The following is an 18,396-nucleotide window of genomic DNA, read 5'->3' as shown; positions in this document are numbered from 1 at the left end:
CAACTGAACGTTACGTTTTCGTTTTGTATTTATTTTGGTTTTGTTTCGGTGTTCATCTAATAAAGAAAGTTGTACACTTACCACGCTGCACCTTGGTCTAATTCTTCCCTCAACGAACGTAACACTGTGTATGGAGTAAAGGTGGTCTAGTGTTTTTTTCCTCTGGTTGCACATGTGACATGCTGATAGAAATTAGGTAAAACAGATTTACGTTTGCCTGTATTAAAGTCCCCGGACACTAGGAGCACCGCATCTCAATGAGCATGTTCGTGTTTGCTTATGGCCTTATACAGCTCATTGAGTGTGGTCTTAGTGCCAGCATCGGTTTGTTGTGGTAAATAGATGGCTACAAATAATATTGATGTGAACTCTCTTGGTAGATTGTGTGGTCTGCAGATTATCGTGAGGTATTCCTCAGGCGAGCAATATGTCGAGACTTCTTTAATATTAATATTATTGACAAATAGACATACACCTCCGCCCCTCGTCTTACCAGGCGTAGCTGCTCTGTGCTGCCGAAACACGGAGAAGCCAGCCAGCTTTATATTATCCATGTCGTCGTTCAGCCAAGTCTCGGCAAAACATAAGATATTACAGTTTTTAATGTCCCGTTGGTAGGATAGTCTTAATCGTAGATTGTCCAGCTTGATTTCCAATGATTGCACATTGGCCAATAATACCGAGGGTAGTAGTGGTTTACTCACTTGCGGGCGAATTCTCACAGGGACCTCCGCCCCCTGTATTTCCGTATTTTCTTCACGCAAATGACAGGGATTTGGACCCGAGAAGCAGTATATCCTTTGCGTCAGACACATTAAAGAAAAAATCTTCATCCAGTACTAGGTGAGTAATCACTGTTCTGATGTCCAGAAGCTCTTTTCGGTAATTAGAGACGGTAGCAGCAACATTACGTACAAAAATGCAAAACAAAAACAAACAAAATAGCACAGTTGGTTAGGAGCCCGTAGAACGACAGCCATGCCTCCGCCGCCATTGTATTGGCCAAAAAACAAACCTCCAGGTTGTGTAAGGGCTATTTGACCAAGAAGAGTGATGGAGTGCTGCATTAGATGACCTGGCCTCCACCATCACCCAACCTCAACCCAATTGAGATGGTTTGGGATGAGTTGGACCGCAGAGTGAAGGAAAAGCAGCCAACAAGTGCTCAGCATATGTGGGAATTCCTTCAAGGCTGTTGGAAAAGCATTCCTCATGAAGCTGGTTGAGAGAATGCCAAGAGTGTGCAAAGCTGTCATTAATGCAAAGGGCGGCTACTTTGAAGAATCTCAAATATAACATATATTTTGATTTGTTTAACACTTTTTTGGTTACTACATGATTCCATATGTGTTATTTCATAGTTTTGATATCTTCACTATTATTCTACAATGTAGAAAATAGTAAAAAATAAAGAAAAAAACTTGAGTGAGTAGGTGTGTCTAAACTTTTGACTTGTACTGTATATGGACACTGTTTAATGTCAAGAGATAAGGGGTTAAATACATGTAAAAAAAATATATATATAAAAATAAAAAAACATCCTTAGATCTCTCAGATATAGGAAAGACACTTCAGAACAAACTTCCTTTTGATGTTTTGGGGTGACTATCTTTTATTCCATGTAGTTCATATTTTATTCATTTATATGCGGCTAATAGCAGTAAGGCCAAATAAACTTTTTCATTAAATTATTATGTATATATTGTTTTATGCTTCAAGGGGTCTTAAAATTCAAAATCAAATATCAAAATGATCCTTGGTTTGACCTTCTTAAAACAATTCCATATAGTTTAATAGACCCCCCTACCCCGGCTAAGACAGGGTTTAGACTCTTATGGGTTAATTTTCTTAAGTTGTCTACTTGGAATGTTTAGATTTGATAGAGAAGCTGAAGGGTCAAATATACTGTTTAGGCTTTCTACTGCAAAGTTTACACCTTCACTATCACAGTGAAATGTTTTGTCCAGGAAGTTGTATAAAAGGGATCGAATTTGTTTTGGTAGGTTTCTACACTACATTCCTTCCATCTATAGCATTTCTTAAAAGTATTCATTTTGTTTGGCTTTGTCTCATGATTCAGTATTGCTCTGTTCAGGTAGAATGTGACTTCGCTGTGATCTGATAAGGGTGTCAGTGGGCTGACTGTGAATGCTCGAAAAGACTCTGGGTTATGGTCGGTGATAAAGTAATCTACAGTACTACTTTTCATTTTATTTATTTCACCTTTATTTAACCAGGTAGGCTAGTTGAGAACAAGTTCTCATTTACAACTGCGACCTGACCAAGATAAAGCAAAGCAGTTCGACACATACAACAACACAGAGTTACACATGGAATAAACAAACATACAGTCAATAATACAGTAGAAAAAGTCTATATACAGTGTGTGCAAATGAGGTAGGATAAGGGAGGTAAGGCAATAAATAGGCCATGGTGGCGAAGAAATGACAATATAGCAATTAAAACACTGGAATGGTAGATGTGCAGAAGATGAATGTGCAAGTAACGATACTGGGGTGCAAAGGAGCATTGGGCGACGAGTATGAAGCGAGGGCTAGCTAACGAGAGCATACAGGTCGCAGTAGTGGGTAGTATATGGGGCTTTGGTGACAAAACGGATGGCACTGTGATAAACTGCATCCAATTTGTTGAATAGAGTGTTGGAGGCTATTTTGTAAATGACATCGCCGAAGTCAAAGATCGGTAGGATGGTCCGTTTTACGAGGGTATGTTAGGCAACATGAGTGAAAGATGCTTTGTTGCGAAATAGGAAGCCGATTCTAGATTTAATTTTGGATTGGAGATGCTTAATGTGAGTCTGGAAGGAAAGTTTACAGTCTAACCAGACACCTAGGTATTTGTAGTTGTCCACATATTCTAAGTCAGAACCGTCCAGAGTAGTGATGCTGGAAGGGCGGGCAGGTGCGGGCAGTGATCGGTTGAAGAGCATGCATTTAGTTTTACTTGCGTTTAAGAGCAGTTGGAGGCCACGGAAGGAGAGTTTGGTATGCCATTGAAGTATGGCATTGAAGCTCGTCTGGAGGTTAGTTAACACAGTGTCCAAAGAAGGGCCAGAGGTATACAGAATGGTGTCGTCTGCGTAGAGGTGGATCAGAGAATCACCAGCAGCAAGAGCGACAACGTTGATATATTCCGAGAAGAGAGTCGGCCCGAGAATTGAACCCTGGTGCACCCCCATAGAGACTGCCAGAGGTCCGGACAACAGGCACTCCGATTTGACACACTGAACTCTATCAGAGAAGTAGTTGGTGAATCAGGCGAGGCAATCATTTGAAAAACCAAGGCTGTTGAGTCTGCCGATAAGAATGTGGTGATTGACAGAGTCGAAAGCCTTGGCCAGGTCAATGAATATGGCTGCACAGTAATGTCTCTTATCGATGACGGTTATGATATCGTTTAGGACCTTGAGTGTGGCTGAGGTGCACGCATGACCAGCTCTGAAACCAGATTGCATAGCGGAGAATGTACGGTGGGATTCTAAATGGTCAGTAATCTGTTTGTTAACTTGGCTTTCGAAGACCTTAGAAAGGCAGGGCAGGATGGATATAGGTCTATAACAGTTTGGGTCTAGAGTCTCTCCCCCTTTGAAGAGGGGGATGACCGCGGCAGCTTTCCAATATTTGGGAATCTCAGACGATATGAAAGAGACGTTGAACAAGCTAGTAATTGTGGTTGCGACAATTTCGGCAGATCATTTTAGAAAGAGAGGGTCCAGATTGTCTAGCCCTGCTGATTTGTAGGGGTCCAGATTTTTCAGGTCTTTCAGAACATCAGCTATCTGGATTTGGGTGAAGGAGAAAAGGGGGAGGCTTGGGCGAGTTGCTGTGGGTTGCAGGGCTGTTGACCAGGGTAGGGGTAGCCAGGTGGAAAGCATGCTTATTGAAATTCTCAATTATAGTGGATTTATCAGTGGTGACAGTGTTTCCTAGCCTCAGTGCAGTGGGCAGCTGGGAGGAGGTGCTCTTATTCTTCATGGACTTTACAGTGTCCCAGAACTTTTTTGAGTTTGTGCTACAGAATGAAAATTTCAGCTTGAAAAAGCTAGCCTTAACTTTCCTAACTGCCTGTTCATATTGGTTCCTAACTTCCCTGAAAAGTTGCATATCACGGGGGCTGTTTGACGCTAATGCAGAACGCCACAGGATGTTTTTGTGCTGGTCAAGGGCATTCAGGTCTGGAGAGAACCAAGGGCTATATCTGTTTTTTTTAATGGGGCATGCTTATTTAAGGTGGTGAGGAAGACACTTTTAAAGAATAACCAGGCATCCTCTACTGACGGGATGAGGTCAATATCTTTCCAGGATACCCGGGCCAGGTCGATTAGAAAGGCCTGCTCGCTGAAGTGTTTTAGGGAGCGTTTGACATTGATGAGGGGTGGTCGTTTGACTGCGGACCCATTACGGACGCAGGCAATGAGGCAGTGATTGCTGAGGTCCTGGTTGAAAACAGCAGAGGTGTATTTGGAGGGCAAGTTGGTTAGGATGATATCTATGAGGGTGCCCATGTTTACGGATTTAGGGTTGTACCTGGTGGGTTCATTGATAATTTGTGTGAGATTGAGGGCATCAAGCTTAGATTGTAGGATGGCCGGGGTGTTAAGCATGTCCCAGTTTAGGTCACCTAGCAGCACGAGCTCTGAAGATAGATGGGGGGCAATCAATTCACATATGGTGTCCAGGGCACAGCTGGGGGCAGAGGGTGGTCTATAGCAAGAGGCAACGGTGAGAGACTTGTTTCTGGAAAGGTGGATTTTTAAAAGTAGAAGCTCGAATTGTTTGGGTACAGACCTGGATAGTAAGACAGAACTCTGCAGGCTATCTCTGCAGTAGATTGCAACACCGCCCCCTTTGGCAGTTCTATCTTGTTGGAAAATGTTATAGTTAGGGATGGAACTTTCAGGGTTTTTGGTTGTCTTCCTAAGCCAGGATTCAGACACGGCTAGGACATCCGGGTTGGCAGAGTGTGCTAAAGCAGTGAATAAAACACATTTAGGGAGGAGGCTTCTAATGTTAACATGCATGAAACCAAGGCTTTTACGGTTACAGAAGTAATCAAATGAGAGCACCTGAGGAATAGGAGTGGAGCTAGGCACTGCAGGACCTGGATTAACCTCTACATCACCAGAGGACCAGAGGAGGACTAGGATAAGGGTACGGAAAAAGGCTATAAGAACTGGTCGTCTAAGACGTTCGGAACAGAGAGTAAAAGGAGCAGGTTTCTGTGCGCAATAGAATAGATTCAAGGCATAATGTACAGACAAAGGTATGGTAGGATGTGAGTACATTGGAGATAGACCTAGGCATTGAGTTATGATGAGAGAGATATTGTCTCTAGAGACGTTTAAACCAGGTAATGTCACCGCATATGTTGGAGGTGGAACTTAATGGTTGGTTAAGGCATATTGAGCAGGGCTAGAGGCTCTACAGTGAAATAAGACAGTAATCACTAACCAGAACAGTAATGGACAAGGCATATTGATATTAGGGAGAGGCATGCATAGCCGAGTGATCATAGGGGTCCAGTGAGTGGTTGGGCTGACAGTTAGCAGGCCGGGGCTAGCAAGCTAGCAGAAGGGCCTTAGAGGGACATCGCGACAGAGGAATGTCTGTTTTAGCCTCCTACTACCACCAAGGGATGAGTTGTAGATGTAACTACCGGAGTGGTTTCCTCGAAGCCTACCATTGACTCTGTACAGACCCAGCATGCGACAGAGCTGCAGAAGTTGTGGCCCATTTTTGTTGGTTGTTTTGCGGTTGTGTCTAGGGGGGTATATTGGGGGGGGAAGGCTATCACCTCCAGGTAGGTGTTAGACCCCCTGTGTGCTGAGAGTGTCAGGTTCTAGCATTTTCTCTGCCCCTCTCTCTCTCTCTCCCTCTCTCTCTCTCTCTCTATCAAGGGAGAGCTCTTCGTCTGTTTTCACCACCCACTTCTGCTTTCTACATCTTATTATTATACTGTCAGCCACACGTGCCTGGCTGATAGATTTACCCATCTGCTGTTTACTACAAGTAGATGATTTACTTAAGGGTTTCAGTTAAACTGGACCTCTCTTCTCTTTTTCTTGCTCTTTGCTGCAATGACTTCTGTTGTTTACGACTCCATTTCATGTGAGCAGGCAGAGGGATGAGCCAGATAGGAGCTTGACGGTGTGTGTGTGTGTCTCATGTTAAACACAGGGTAGTATACCAACACCACATATCCCTGCATGTTGTGGTCCAGACTGTTTCTATGAATTCACTCTGAAACACAGCCATTAGATAAGAAAGGAAGTTCAGCCCCAGAGTGCACCATGTTCCTTTGTACAGGGTAATAAAGGAGCCTACAGTACAGTCGCCTCCTCCATGCTACAAGGGGACTAGGGCCCAGCACGATGCAGACTCCAGGCCCCAGGAGAGGGCCTCCCTGGCAGAGAAAATGGCCCATCAGAAGTCAGTACTGTGTAAAGTTTAGCAGTTTTCTCAGTTTTGTTTTTGATTTGCGGGTTGTTTGAGAATGATTTGGGAGATAGGCAGGCCTAACGGGGGCATGGATGTCGGAGCGAAATGTTGTTCCAATTATCACCTTCATTACAGGTTTATGGTATGACTGCCGTTGAAAACGTAGCTGGGCCTGCATTTCATGGTATGATATGAGAACCATGTTGTTGTTTTTTCATTTAGTGGGATTTCCTCTGGAAGCAGGATAATGTATGACAGAGATGCTGGAATACCATTGAGTATACATGAAATGACAACTGGCTTCTGGGGGGAATAATGGCATATTTTACGCTATTCTCTTTTCTTAGCATAAACCAGATAATAACATCTGTTTTCTGTGATTTTCTTTGCTTCATCAATATGATTATTGTACTACTTTTCCCAATCCCTCATTAGAACAAACTGTTCTATCTCTCATCCTTAGATTGCGTTCTAATTTGCATCCACCAAAAATGACTGGATTGTACTGTGCTGCATATGTTCACTGAGGGGTTTACATAAATCTCCTTTCTGTCTCACTAGCGCTCTTACACAATCCTTCTTTCTCTCCCTCAAATCACTAATGTTACTCAAAACTGCCTGGGGCAATAACTGGAAAGCAGGATGGAGAAGACACAATACAGGGTAACATAGAGGCAGAGAGAGAGAGAAGGGAAGGACTTGAGGGTTTTGATATATTGTATCTATCTGTAGAGGGTACAGAATTCACCTCAGGCACCATGCAGACAGGCAGCTGCTTCCTCAAGTGAGTTACCTACCTGGCCTGCCTTACCTGGGCTGGCCCCTTCAAAGCTCCAGGATGCAATATCCTGGACAGGCAGTGTCCTCTCCTCCTTTCCTCCTCCTCTCCTGTCCACAGTACTTAACAGTGATTAACCCTGGGCTCCATCCTAGCATCAGCTCACCTGCCGTCTGACAACCATTAGAGTGCTCCTAATCTTCTCCTCAATCTGTCTACGATAGGGTCTGTGCCGGGCCGAGCTGGGGGAGCTGTTGATAATTTGTGTCATTTTACATGTACTTCTGCTTTGCTCTGTCCCTGACAGCATTCAGCCGATTCACTGTCACTTCTCTGTCTCGATCTTTCTTTCTCGTATGCTCGCCCATCTCACATTCTCTCTCTCTCCCTCAGTTTCTCTCTACATTTCTCTCAGTGAGAGAAAAAAGCCTTAAAATGAGTTAGAGGAAAGAAAATAACTGAATATAATCAATTTTGAATATAAATAATGTTTACTTTATTACGCAAATTGCATCACTTTTTTGTTTGTTAGTTTGTACCTCTTTATTATGCTTCTTATCACAAATACTCAGCCATGGTTTGCACTTGAAGTTCAGTAGGTTACATTTGTTATGACATGAGCAACAGTAGTCACTTCCTGTGGCAGAAAATATAGAGAATACAGACGGTTGAATCTTTGTGTCACCTCACTGACACACACGGACATCTTCTACATCAATCAGTCAGAGTTTACAGTGCCTTGTTTAGCTCCCGCTATTCTACTGTAAATCATCAATGAGGACATATCGCAATTTTGTTGTTACACTTTTAATGGGGTTTTCATGGGTCACAAGGATACAGGATACAGAGGTAAGAGGAAAGGTCAGTAGGGGATTAGCAAAGGTTGTGTAACACACACGCATAACACACACACATAACACAGACACACACATAACACACATAAACAATCAAACATACACACACACATGCAGGCACACACACAAACAACACAAAATAATAGAAGCTGAACATCAGACTATTAATAAGTATTTCTTTTGGAGCAGCTTGTATAAAGTGATAATGGCCAATCTCAGTCCTCCGTATTTAGACTTCTTGACGCCCCCTCCAGTCCTCGGTCGCCCCCCAGTCTGACTCTTTTAATCAAATCTTCCGCTGACAGAGGCTGGAGATCCTTAGGTCACGGTTCGACCCCCCCACCCTCACCCACAGCCCTCACGCTCTAACTAGAAAGCCGCCATGTCAGAGACAGGCCACATTAGACCTGTCTACTGCTCCGCTACGGAACGGCCATGCCACCATGAGCCAGAGAGGAGGAGAAAGAGAAGGAAGCAGAGAAAGAGAGGAAGTTGGGGTGAGACTTGTATTACTTGTTATTGTGTTACCGTTGTTCAGTGGGTTTAATTTAATAATAAGTAATTATGTACAATTAAGTAGATTTCTAAGTAATTATTCAGTAATAACAATTCAAATGGCTAGATGGCTAGATAAGAAAATAAAACAGACGGATGAAGAGGACAAAACAGAGGGATGACGAGGATAAAACAGAGGGATGAAGAGGATAAAACAGAGGGATGAAGAGGATAAAACAGAGGGATGACGAGGATAAAACAGACGGATGAAGAGGATAAAACAGAGGGATGAAGAGGATAAAACAGAGGGATGAAGAGGATAAAACAGAGGGATGAAGAGGACAAAACAGAGGGATGAAGAGGATAAAATAGAAGGATGAAGAGGACAAAACAGAGGGATGAAGAGGATAAAATAGACGGATGAAGAGGATAAAACAGAGGGATGAAGAGGACAAAACAGAGGGATGAAGAGGATAAAACAGCGGGATGAAGAGAGTGAAGGACGTAGAGATAATAATAATAGACAGTGAGCTCCAACAGTATTGGGACAGTGACACATTTTGGGGTTTTTTGGCTCTGTACTCCAGAACTTTGGATTTGGAATGATACAATGCAGACTGTCAGTTTTCATTTTAGGGTATTTTCATCCATATCGGGTGAACTGTTCAGAAGTTACAGCACTTTTTGTACATAATCCCCCCATTTTAGGGGACCAAAAGTATTGGGACAAATTCACTTATATGTGTATTAAAGTAGTCAAAAGTTAAGTATTTGGTCCCATATTCATAGTACACAATGACTACATCAAGCTTGTGACTCTACACATTTGTTGGATGCATTTGCTGTTTGTTTTGGTTGTGTTTCAGATTATTTTGTGCAGAGTATAAATGAATGGTAAATAGTGTATTGTGTCATTTTGCAGTGACTTGTATTGTAAATAAGAGTACAATATGTTTCTTAACAATACTTTTGGTCCCCTAAAATGGGAGGACTATGTACAAACGTGCTCTAATTTCTAAACGGTTCACCCGATACGGATAAAAAAATACCTTCAAATTAAAGCTGACCGTCTGCACTTGTATCATTTCAAATTCAAAGGGCTGAAGTACATAGCTAAAACAATGTGTCACAGTCCCAATACTTTTGGAGCTATATGTATATGCCATTTAGCGGACGCTTTTATCAAAAGCAACTTAGTCATGCAAGCATACATTTTTCCTACGGGTGGCCCCAGTGGAAAACGAACCCACAACCCTTGGCATTGTGAGCACCATGCTCTTTACCTATTGAATCACACAGGACCACATGACAGTAGTAGCAGTGGGGTCATGTGTATGTACGTATACGTATATTGTGGCAGACCAGGGGGTTTGGTCAAGACGTTTACACAGATCAGACACGGACAGAGTTGGATTAGCTCGGTTTCAAGGGTGTTTATTTAAATAACAACCGAAAAGAAAAGGTCTCCCGCAGGAGACCTTCTCCAGGATACCGTCTTCTGGGCCCCGGGTCTTAGCGTATCCTGTGGGGAACAAAACTGAGCTCCCTCTGTTATCCCTGGGACTGAGCATGACTATACAGCAGTAACCTCTCTTCCCCCAGTCCCCTCTCCTGTGTGCTGCCCTTCTGGCAGCGTTATGGAACTCGTCCAGCTGGTGAGAAATCAGGACCTTTATTACTCACCAACCAGAATCAGCCCCAATTAGTCCTGACCGGAGGGCCCGTCGAGACCTGGCACATCCAGCAGAGGGAGCCATCGCCGCGTGATGTAGACTCTGTTTGTCACCAGGCCTCGACGAGTCTCCCCCTGGTGGCTGACCTGCTGTATGCCACACACCTCACCCCCTTAGCCCTGTCAGGGAGGGGGCTGTTGTCCTTAGCCCTGTCAGGGAGGGGGCTGTCGTCAGTGCGACGTTTGTCTCCTTTCTCGATAGGGCATCCACGTTTCCATGCTTCGCACCTGACCTGTGCACAACAGAAAAAGAGAAGCATTGAAGAGACAAGAACCACCTGGTGACCTGATCGTTTGTGTCCCTTCCCCTGGTCATCCAGACCAGGGTGAAGTGAGTACGCAACATGTAATACTTGAGTGTCTAGTACCCACTTCACCGCTAGGCACTCTTTCTTGACAACAGAGTACTTTTTCTCTCTGCGTATCAGCTTTCGGCTTATGTACATAATGGGGTGCTCCTCCCCATCGTTTACCCAGGACAGGACGGCCCCTAGTCCCATGTCGCATGCGTTCGTCTGGACCAACATCGGCACCTGGAAATCGGGTGTTACGAGAATTAGGTAGGAGCACAGCGCTTCCTACAGGCGCCTGAACGCCGCTCCTTGACCTGTTTCTTGGTGCGTGGACCTTCGTGGACCTTCCTCTCCTGGGGCTTCACTTTCCCCCGTCCGATCAAATATCCCAGGTACTCCACCTCCTCGAACCCCAGCTTGCATTTCTTGGGATTCGCCGTCAACCCGACTTGCCTGAGCGCATCCAGCACCGCTCTTCCCAACCTTGCTGTGGATGATGATATCATCCAAATAGGCTGCTGCGTACTGTTAGTGGGGTCGAAGTGCTTTGTCCATCAGGCGCTGAAATGTGGGCGGGGCTCCGTGGAGAACAAATGGGAGCACCCGGTACTGATATAATTCGTCTGGTGTCGAAAACACCATCTTCTCCCGGGAGGAGGCTGCCAATGGTACCAATATCCTTTAGTCAGGTCGAGGGTGCTGATGTACCGGGCCTTTCCCAATCGATCGATGAGCTCGTCCACCCTCGGCATGGGGTAGGCGTCTAACAAGCTGATGTTGACACCCCGGAAATAATTACAGAAGCGCAGGCTACCGTCCAGTTTGGGCACCAACATGATGGGCCTGCACCATGCGCTGTGGGACTCTTTGATGACCCCCATCCTCAGCATAGCCTCCACTTCCTACTTCACAGCCTTCCTTCGGGCCTCAGGAATCCAATATGGCCTTGTTCGTACCGTTTCCCCGGGCCGGGTGCAGACGTGGTGTTCAATGAGGGTCATACGGCTTGGCTTCTCAGAGAACACCGCCGTGTTCCGATCGATGAACTCCCTGAGCGCTTGCTTCTGGGCTGGGTCGAGGTCGTCATTGCTCGGGACCACCACTGGTACCATTGGCGTCCTGGGTCCTGACCATAACACGGCCAAGGCTGTCCTCTCGTACCACTTTCTCAACAGGTTCATGTGGTAAATCTGTTGAGGTTTCCATCTCCCCGTACGCGGTAAATGACGGGTCCAAGCTTCTCTATCACCTCATACGGCCCATGCCATGTTGTCAGGACTTACTTTCGGCTGTGGGGATTAAGACCAACACCTTGTCTTCCACCTGGAATGTTGAGGGCTGGGTTCCCCGATTGTAGACCTGGGCTTGGGCACGTTGGGCCTTCTCCATATGTTCTCTTACCACTGGCCATATGGCTGTCATCCGTCCCTCATCGTCTCCATGTGTTGTACCATGCCACGTAAGGGGGTCGATTGGTCTTCCCACACCTTCTTGGCGAGGTCCAGTAGGCCATGTGCTTCAGTAGTTTATGTGTCGGGGGGCTAGGGTCAGTCTGTTATACCTGGAGTATTTCTCCTGTCTTATCCAGTGTCCTGTGTGAATTTAAGTATGCTCTCTCTAATTCTCTCTTTCTCTCTTTCTTTCTTTCTTTCTTTCTCTCTCTCGGAGGACCTGAGCCCTAGGACCATGCCTCAGGGCTACCTGGCATGATGACTCCTTGTTGTCCCCAGTCCACCTGGCCGTGCTGCTGCTCCAGTTTCAACTATTCTGCCTGTGGCTATGGAACCCTGACCTGTTCACTGTGATTACTATTATTTGACCATGCTGGTCATTTATGAACATTTGAACATATTGGCCATGTTCTGTTATAATCTCCACCCGGCATAGCCAGAAGAGGACTCGCCACCCCTCTTAGCCTGGTTCTTCTCTAGGTTTCTTCCTAGGTTTTGGCCTTTCTAGGGAGTTTTTCCTTGCCACCATGCTTCTACACCTGCATAGCTTGCTGTTTGGGGTTTTAAGCTGGGTTTCTGTACAGCACTTTGATATATCAGTTGATGTAAGATGGGCTATATAAATACATTTGATTAGGTTTGATTTTGATTTGATGTGGCCTCCTCCCGTAGAGGTTCGAAATGGGAAAAACCAGTGGAGGACTGGGGTACTTCTCGGATCGAGAAAATTAGGTGGGGTAGTAGCTGGTCCCAGTTCTTCCCGTCCTGCTCAATGACCTTCCGCAGCATTTGTTAGAGCATTTTATTGAACCGCTCAACGAGCCCATCCGTCTGCGGATGAAAGACGGAGGTCCGGATCTGCTTGATCTGCAGGAGAGCACACACATTTTTCATTAGGCGGGACATAAACTCAGTACCTTGGTCTGTCAGGATCTCGTTCGGGATGCCCACCCGGCTAAAGAGGTGGAACAGCTCCCAGTGAGTCCCTTGGATACCGCCGCCCATAGCGGAATGGCCTCGGGATACCGGGTGGCATAATCTACTATTACCAGGATGTACCGGTGTCCTCGTGCTGTTTTTACCAGGGGTCCAACTATGTCCATGGCGATGTGTTTAAAGGGCACCCCGAATTGTCCTCTCAGTTAGCCCCCAGCGGGTGTCTCGATCGGTCCCTTCGAAATCGAGGAGGGGGAGGATGGGCTCCTCCTCCAGTTGTTCACCAGTGGGGTAGGGTTCCAGCGCCCCCTCTGACTCCGGACCCGTAGATATGAGTTTGTCAACTGCTTGCTTCCGGGCCTCACAGGCGACGGGTCATCCTCGCTCTCCTCTTCGGCCGGCTCGTACCTTTTTTTTCAGCTCGTGCCTCCACTGTGCCGCGAACAATGGACAATCTCGTCCCACGAGGAGGAGGGGTACTGGCAACTCTGGTACGGCACCCATCATCATCTGGCAGCTCCCTTGTGGCGTATGGTTACGAGTGGTTACCAGCGTAACCATACTTCCGGAGTCTAATAGAGCTTCCGTGTCATGTCTGTCGACTTTTACCGGGACCATGGGTGCCGTTGGTTCGTGGTGCGCCAAACAGGAGGTGACATTGTTCACTGCGTGGCCCACCTTGCCTCCGGGGCTTGCTGATGGTATCGACTCCTCTCGAGCCGGGCAATTCCAGGCAAGGTGCCCCCGGGCGCCACACTCAAAACACCTCTTTTGGTCTCCTTCTACCTGGGGTTGTTGATGGCGGGTCGGCTCTCCCCCAGCTGTCTCTCCACGGGTCTACGGTCCTTTGGCCCTGACAACTGTCGGTTTGTATACAGTGGTGGGGCTGTCCTTCCGTCCCCTCGGACGGGTCCCCGACTCGGCCCGCTCTCAGCAGGGCCTCAGTGTTCTGATGCATTTTCACTGCTCCAATGAGGCCCTCCAAGGTCTGGGGCACGCATAGACTCGCTGCCCTCTTAATGTCGTGGGGTAGTGCCGTAAGAAGTAATCCAGGACCACTTTGTCTAGGATGGAGAGGATGGATAAGTTGGTTAGGAGCCATGTCCTGGTGATGCGCAGTAGATCGCTCATCTGGGCTCAGGGGGATTCGTCGGCCACGACCCTCCAGTTGTGGAACAGTTGGGCCCGATGGGCAAGGCTGTACCCATAGTGGCTGAGTATCTCCCATTTCAGTCCGTCGTAGGTATCCGCATATTCATAATTATGGTCCCAATATGGCTTTTTGGCGTTCCCAGAGAGGAACGGGGCCAGCAGACTTGCCCACTTCGGCCTTGGCCATCCTTCCCGTAGTGCTGTCCGTTCAAACGTGCAGAGGTATGTTTTGATGTGGTCGTCCTCCGTTAGCTTGATTAAAAACTGGTTTGGATGCGATTCAGTAGGAGCTCCTCCTTGTAGCTTCCTGATTTCCTCAACGAGGCGGACATTTTGTAGCCGCTATTCCTCCAGCATTTGTTCCTGAACTGCCTGTTGTGCTTGTTGGGCCCGGACGAACTGAGCTATCAACTCGTCCATGCTGATGCTGCGTAAACGTCAACCCTGATCTGACCATGTTATCAGAATGCCCACAATCTCCACCACTTGTGGCAGACCAGGGGGTTTGATCAAGACGTTTACACAGATCAGACATGAACAGAGTTGGATTAGCTCGGTTTCAAGGGTAATTATTTAACCTCTCTAGGGTATGTGGGACGAAATCGTCCCACCTACTCAACAGCCAGTGGAATCCCGTGGCGCGATATTCAAATACCTTAGAAATGCTATTACTTCAATTTCTCAAACATATTACTATTTTACACCATTTTAAAGACAAGACTCTCGTTAATCTAACCACACTGTCCGATTTCAAAAAGGCTTTACAACGAAAGCAAAACATTATATTATGTCAGCAGAGTGCCCAGCCAGAAATAATCAGACACCCATTTTTCAAGCTAGCATATCATGTCACATAAACCCAAACCACAGCTAAATGCAGCACTAACCTTTTATGATCTTCATCAGATGACACACCTAGGACATTGTGTTATACAATACATGCATGTCTGTTCAATCAAGTTCATATTTATATCAAAAAACAGCTTTTTACATTAGCATGTGACATTCAGAAAAAGCATAACCCCCGCAAACTTCCGGGGAATTTACTAACAGTTTGCTAAATTACTCACGATAAACGTTCACAAAAAGCATAACAATTATTTTAAGAATTATAGATACATTACTCCTCTATGCACTCGATATGTCCGATTTTAAAATAGCTTTTCGGATGAAGCACATTTTGCAATAATCTAAGTACATAGCCCGGCATGACAGGGCTAGCTATTTAGACACCCACCCAGGTCAGCCTCCACCAAAATCACATTTCCTATAAGAAAAATGTTCTTACCTTGCTTGTTCTTCGTCAGAATACACTGCCAGGACTTCTACTTCAATAACAAATGTTGGTTTGGTCCCAAATAATCCATCGTTATATCCAAACAGCGACGTTTTGTTCGTGAGTTCTAGACACTATCAGAATGCTACATCACGGTCTTGCGCATGGTGCATTGGCGTGACAAAAAATGTCTAAATATTCCATTACCGTACTTCGAAGCATGTCAACCGCTGTTTAAAACCAATTTTTATGCCATTTATCTCGTAGAAAAGCGATAATATTCCGACCGGGAATATGCATTGAGCCTAAACAGCCGAATTAAATTTCTCCTCAGGAGCGAATCGTGCACACGCCTCATTCAAAGGTCCTCTGATCCGCCACTTACCAAAGGCGATAATGTGTTTCAGCCTGAGGCTGCCTCGTCAACCTTCAGGTATTTCCCGGGTTCTGAGAGCCTATCGGAGCCCTGGGAATTGTCACGTTACAGCTAAGATCCTTACTTTTCAATAAACAGATGCAAGACGCACGACTCCTTGTCAGACAGGGTACTTCCTGCATGAAACCTTGTCAGGCTTTTGCCTGCCATAGGAGTTCTGTTATACTCACAGACACCATTCAAACAGTTTTAGAAGATTCAGAGTGTTTTCTATCCAAACCTGAACAATAATATGCATATTCTAGCTTCTGAGTTGGTGTAGGAGGCAGTTAAAAATGGGCACATATTTTTTCCAAAATTCTCAATACTGCCCCCTATCCCAAACAGGTTAAACAACACAATGTAACTCCAAGTCAATCACACTTCTGTGAAATCAAACTGTCCACTTAGGAAGCAACACTGATTGACAATAAATTTCACATGCTGTTGTGCAAATGGAATAGACAACAGGTGGAAATTATAGGCAATTAGCAAGACACCCCCAATAAAGGAGTGGTTCTGCAGGTGGTAACCACAGACCACTTCTCAGTTCCTATGCTTCCTGGCTGATGTTTTGGTCACTTTTGAATGCTGCGGTGCTTTCACTCTAGTGGTAGCATGAGACGGAGTCTACAACCCACACAAGTGGCTCAGGTAGTGCAGCTCATCCAGGATGGCACATCAATGCGAGCTGTGGCAAGAAGGTTTGCTGTGTCTGTCAGTGTAGTGTCCAGAGCATGGAGGCGCTACCAGGAGACAGGCCAGTACATCAGGAGATGTGGAGGAGGCAACAACCCAGTAGCAGGACCGCTACCTCCGCCTTTGTGCAAGGAGGAGCAGGAGAAGCACTGCCAGAGCCCTGCAAAATGACCTCCAGCAGGCCACAAATGTGCATGTGTCTACTCAAACGGTCAGAAACAGACTCCATGAGGGTGGTATGAGGGCCCGACGTCCACAGGTGGGGGTTGTGCTTACAGCCCAACACCGTGCAGGACGTTTGGCATTTGCCAAAGAACACCAAGATTGGCAAATTCGCCACTGGCGCCCTGTGCTCTTCACAGATGAAAGCAGGTTCACACTGAACACGTGACAGACGTGACAGAGTCTGGAGACGCCGTGGAGAACGTTCTGCTGCCTGCAACATCCTCCAGCACCGGTTTGGCGGTGGGTCAGTCATGGTGTGGGGTGGCATTTCTTTGGGGGGCAGGCACAGCCCTCCATGTGCTCGCCAGAGGTAGCCTGACTGCCATTAGGTACCGAGATGAGATCCTCAGACCCCTTGTGAGACCATATGCTGGTGCGGTTGGCCCTGGGTTCCTCCTAATGCAAGACAATGCTAGACCTCATGTGGCTGTAGTGTCAGCAGTTCCTGCAAGAGGAAGGCATTGATGCTATGGACTGGCCCGCCCGTTCCCCAGACCTGAATCCAAATGAGCACATCTGGGACATCATGTCTCGCCCCATCCACCAACGCCACGTTGCACCACAGACTGTCCAGGAGTTGGCAGATGCTTTAGTCCAGGTCTGGGAGGAGATCCCTCAGGAGACCATCCGCCACCTCATCAGGAGCATGCCCAGGCGTTGTAGGGAGGTCATACAGGCACATGGAGGCCACACACACTACTGAGCCTCATTTTTACTTGTTTTAAGGACATTACATCAAAGTTGGATCAGCCTGTAGTGTGGTTTTCCACTTTAATTTTGAGTGTGACTCCAAATCCAGAACTCCATGGGTTGATAAATTGGATTTCCATTGATTATTTTTGTGGGATTTTGTTGTCAGCACATTCAACTATGTAAAGAAAAAGTATTTAATAAGATTATTTCATTCAGATCTAGGATGTGTTATTTTAGTGTTCCCTTTTCTTTTTTGAGCAGTGTATATAGAGAGAGATGTCCTCTGTCTGTCGGTCTGTCAGGGTGCTGTGAGAACAGTGTCCACACCTGGAGACATCACGACCGCTGTTGTCCTCCAGCTTGACATCCACTGACCTGATCACCCAGCATCTCAGCGCAGATCAATCCGCCTGTCACCACATATATACTGTACATATACATGACCCCCACTGATATTCTGTCATCATGCACATGACCCCCACTGATATTCTGTCATCATACACATGACCCCCACTGATATACTGTCATCATACACATGACCCCCACTGATACTACTGTCATCATAGACATGGCGCACAGAGCATGTCAAAGTGTTTCACTCAGCGTGCTACTGTACTAAGGGCAGCTTACATATTTGATATTCACACAGAATTTTGGCATCAACATCAATGCCCGATTTATGTGAAAATGTGAGTTACATGTGCTTCTCAAGTAAGGATTGGACCATAATATTTGCTAACTTTGTGAGTATACTTCAGAGTTGGTTGGGTATATTGGTTGGGTTTTGGTATATTATGGTTTTTAGTTTGGTATAGTATGTTTTTTGTTGCTACCAACAATCAGTGAATTTAGATATATGCACCTTGTACTGTAAGACTCTCTCACTTCCTCTGTAATAAATACAATACCATTCCCCCTCTCTCTACCTTCTACCCCATT

General features: G+C 46.0%; 1 protein-coding gene across 1 annotated transcript in view; it reads right to left on the bottom strand.

The window, feature by feature from the left end:
* Positions 1-12,853: 12,853 nt before the first annotated feature.
* The window catches only part of LOC115207193 (glutamine-rich protein 2-like), a gene marked incomplete at its 5' end in the record, with an annotated part of 14,852 nt that continues 9,309 nt past the window's right edge, over positions 12,854-18,396 (bottom strand). Inside the window, one exon of the mRNA XM_029774168.1 lies at positions 12,854-12,928. Within this exon, the coding sequence (XP_029630028.1) occupies positions 12,854-12,928 (75 nt within the window). The remainder of the gene's footprint in view (positions 12,929-18,396) is intronic.

This window comes from Salmo trutta, chromosome 14, assembly GCF_901001165.1.
Source record: "Salmo trutta chromosome 14, fSalTru1.1, whole genome shotgun sequence".
Classification (NCBI taxonomy): Eukaryota; Metazoa; Chordata; class Actinopteri; order Salmoniformes; family Salmonidae; genus Salmo; species Salmo trutta.
The sequence above is the reverse complement of the archived record's forward strand: the minus strand, read 5'-3'. Positions and strand labels throughout refer to the sequence as shown.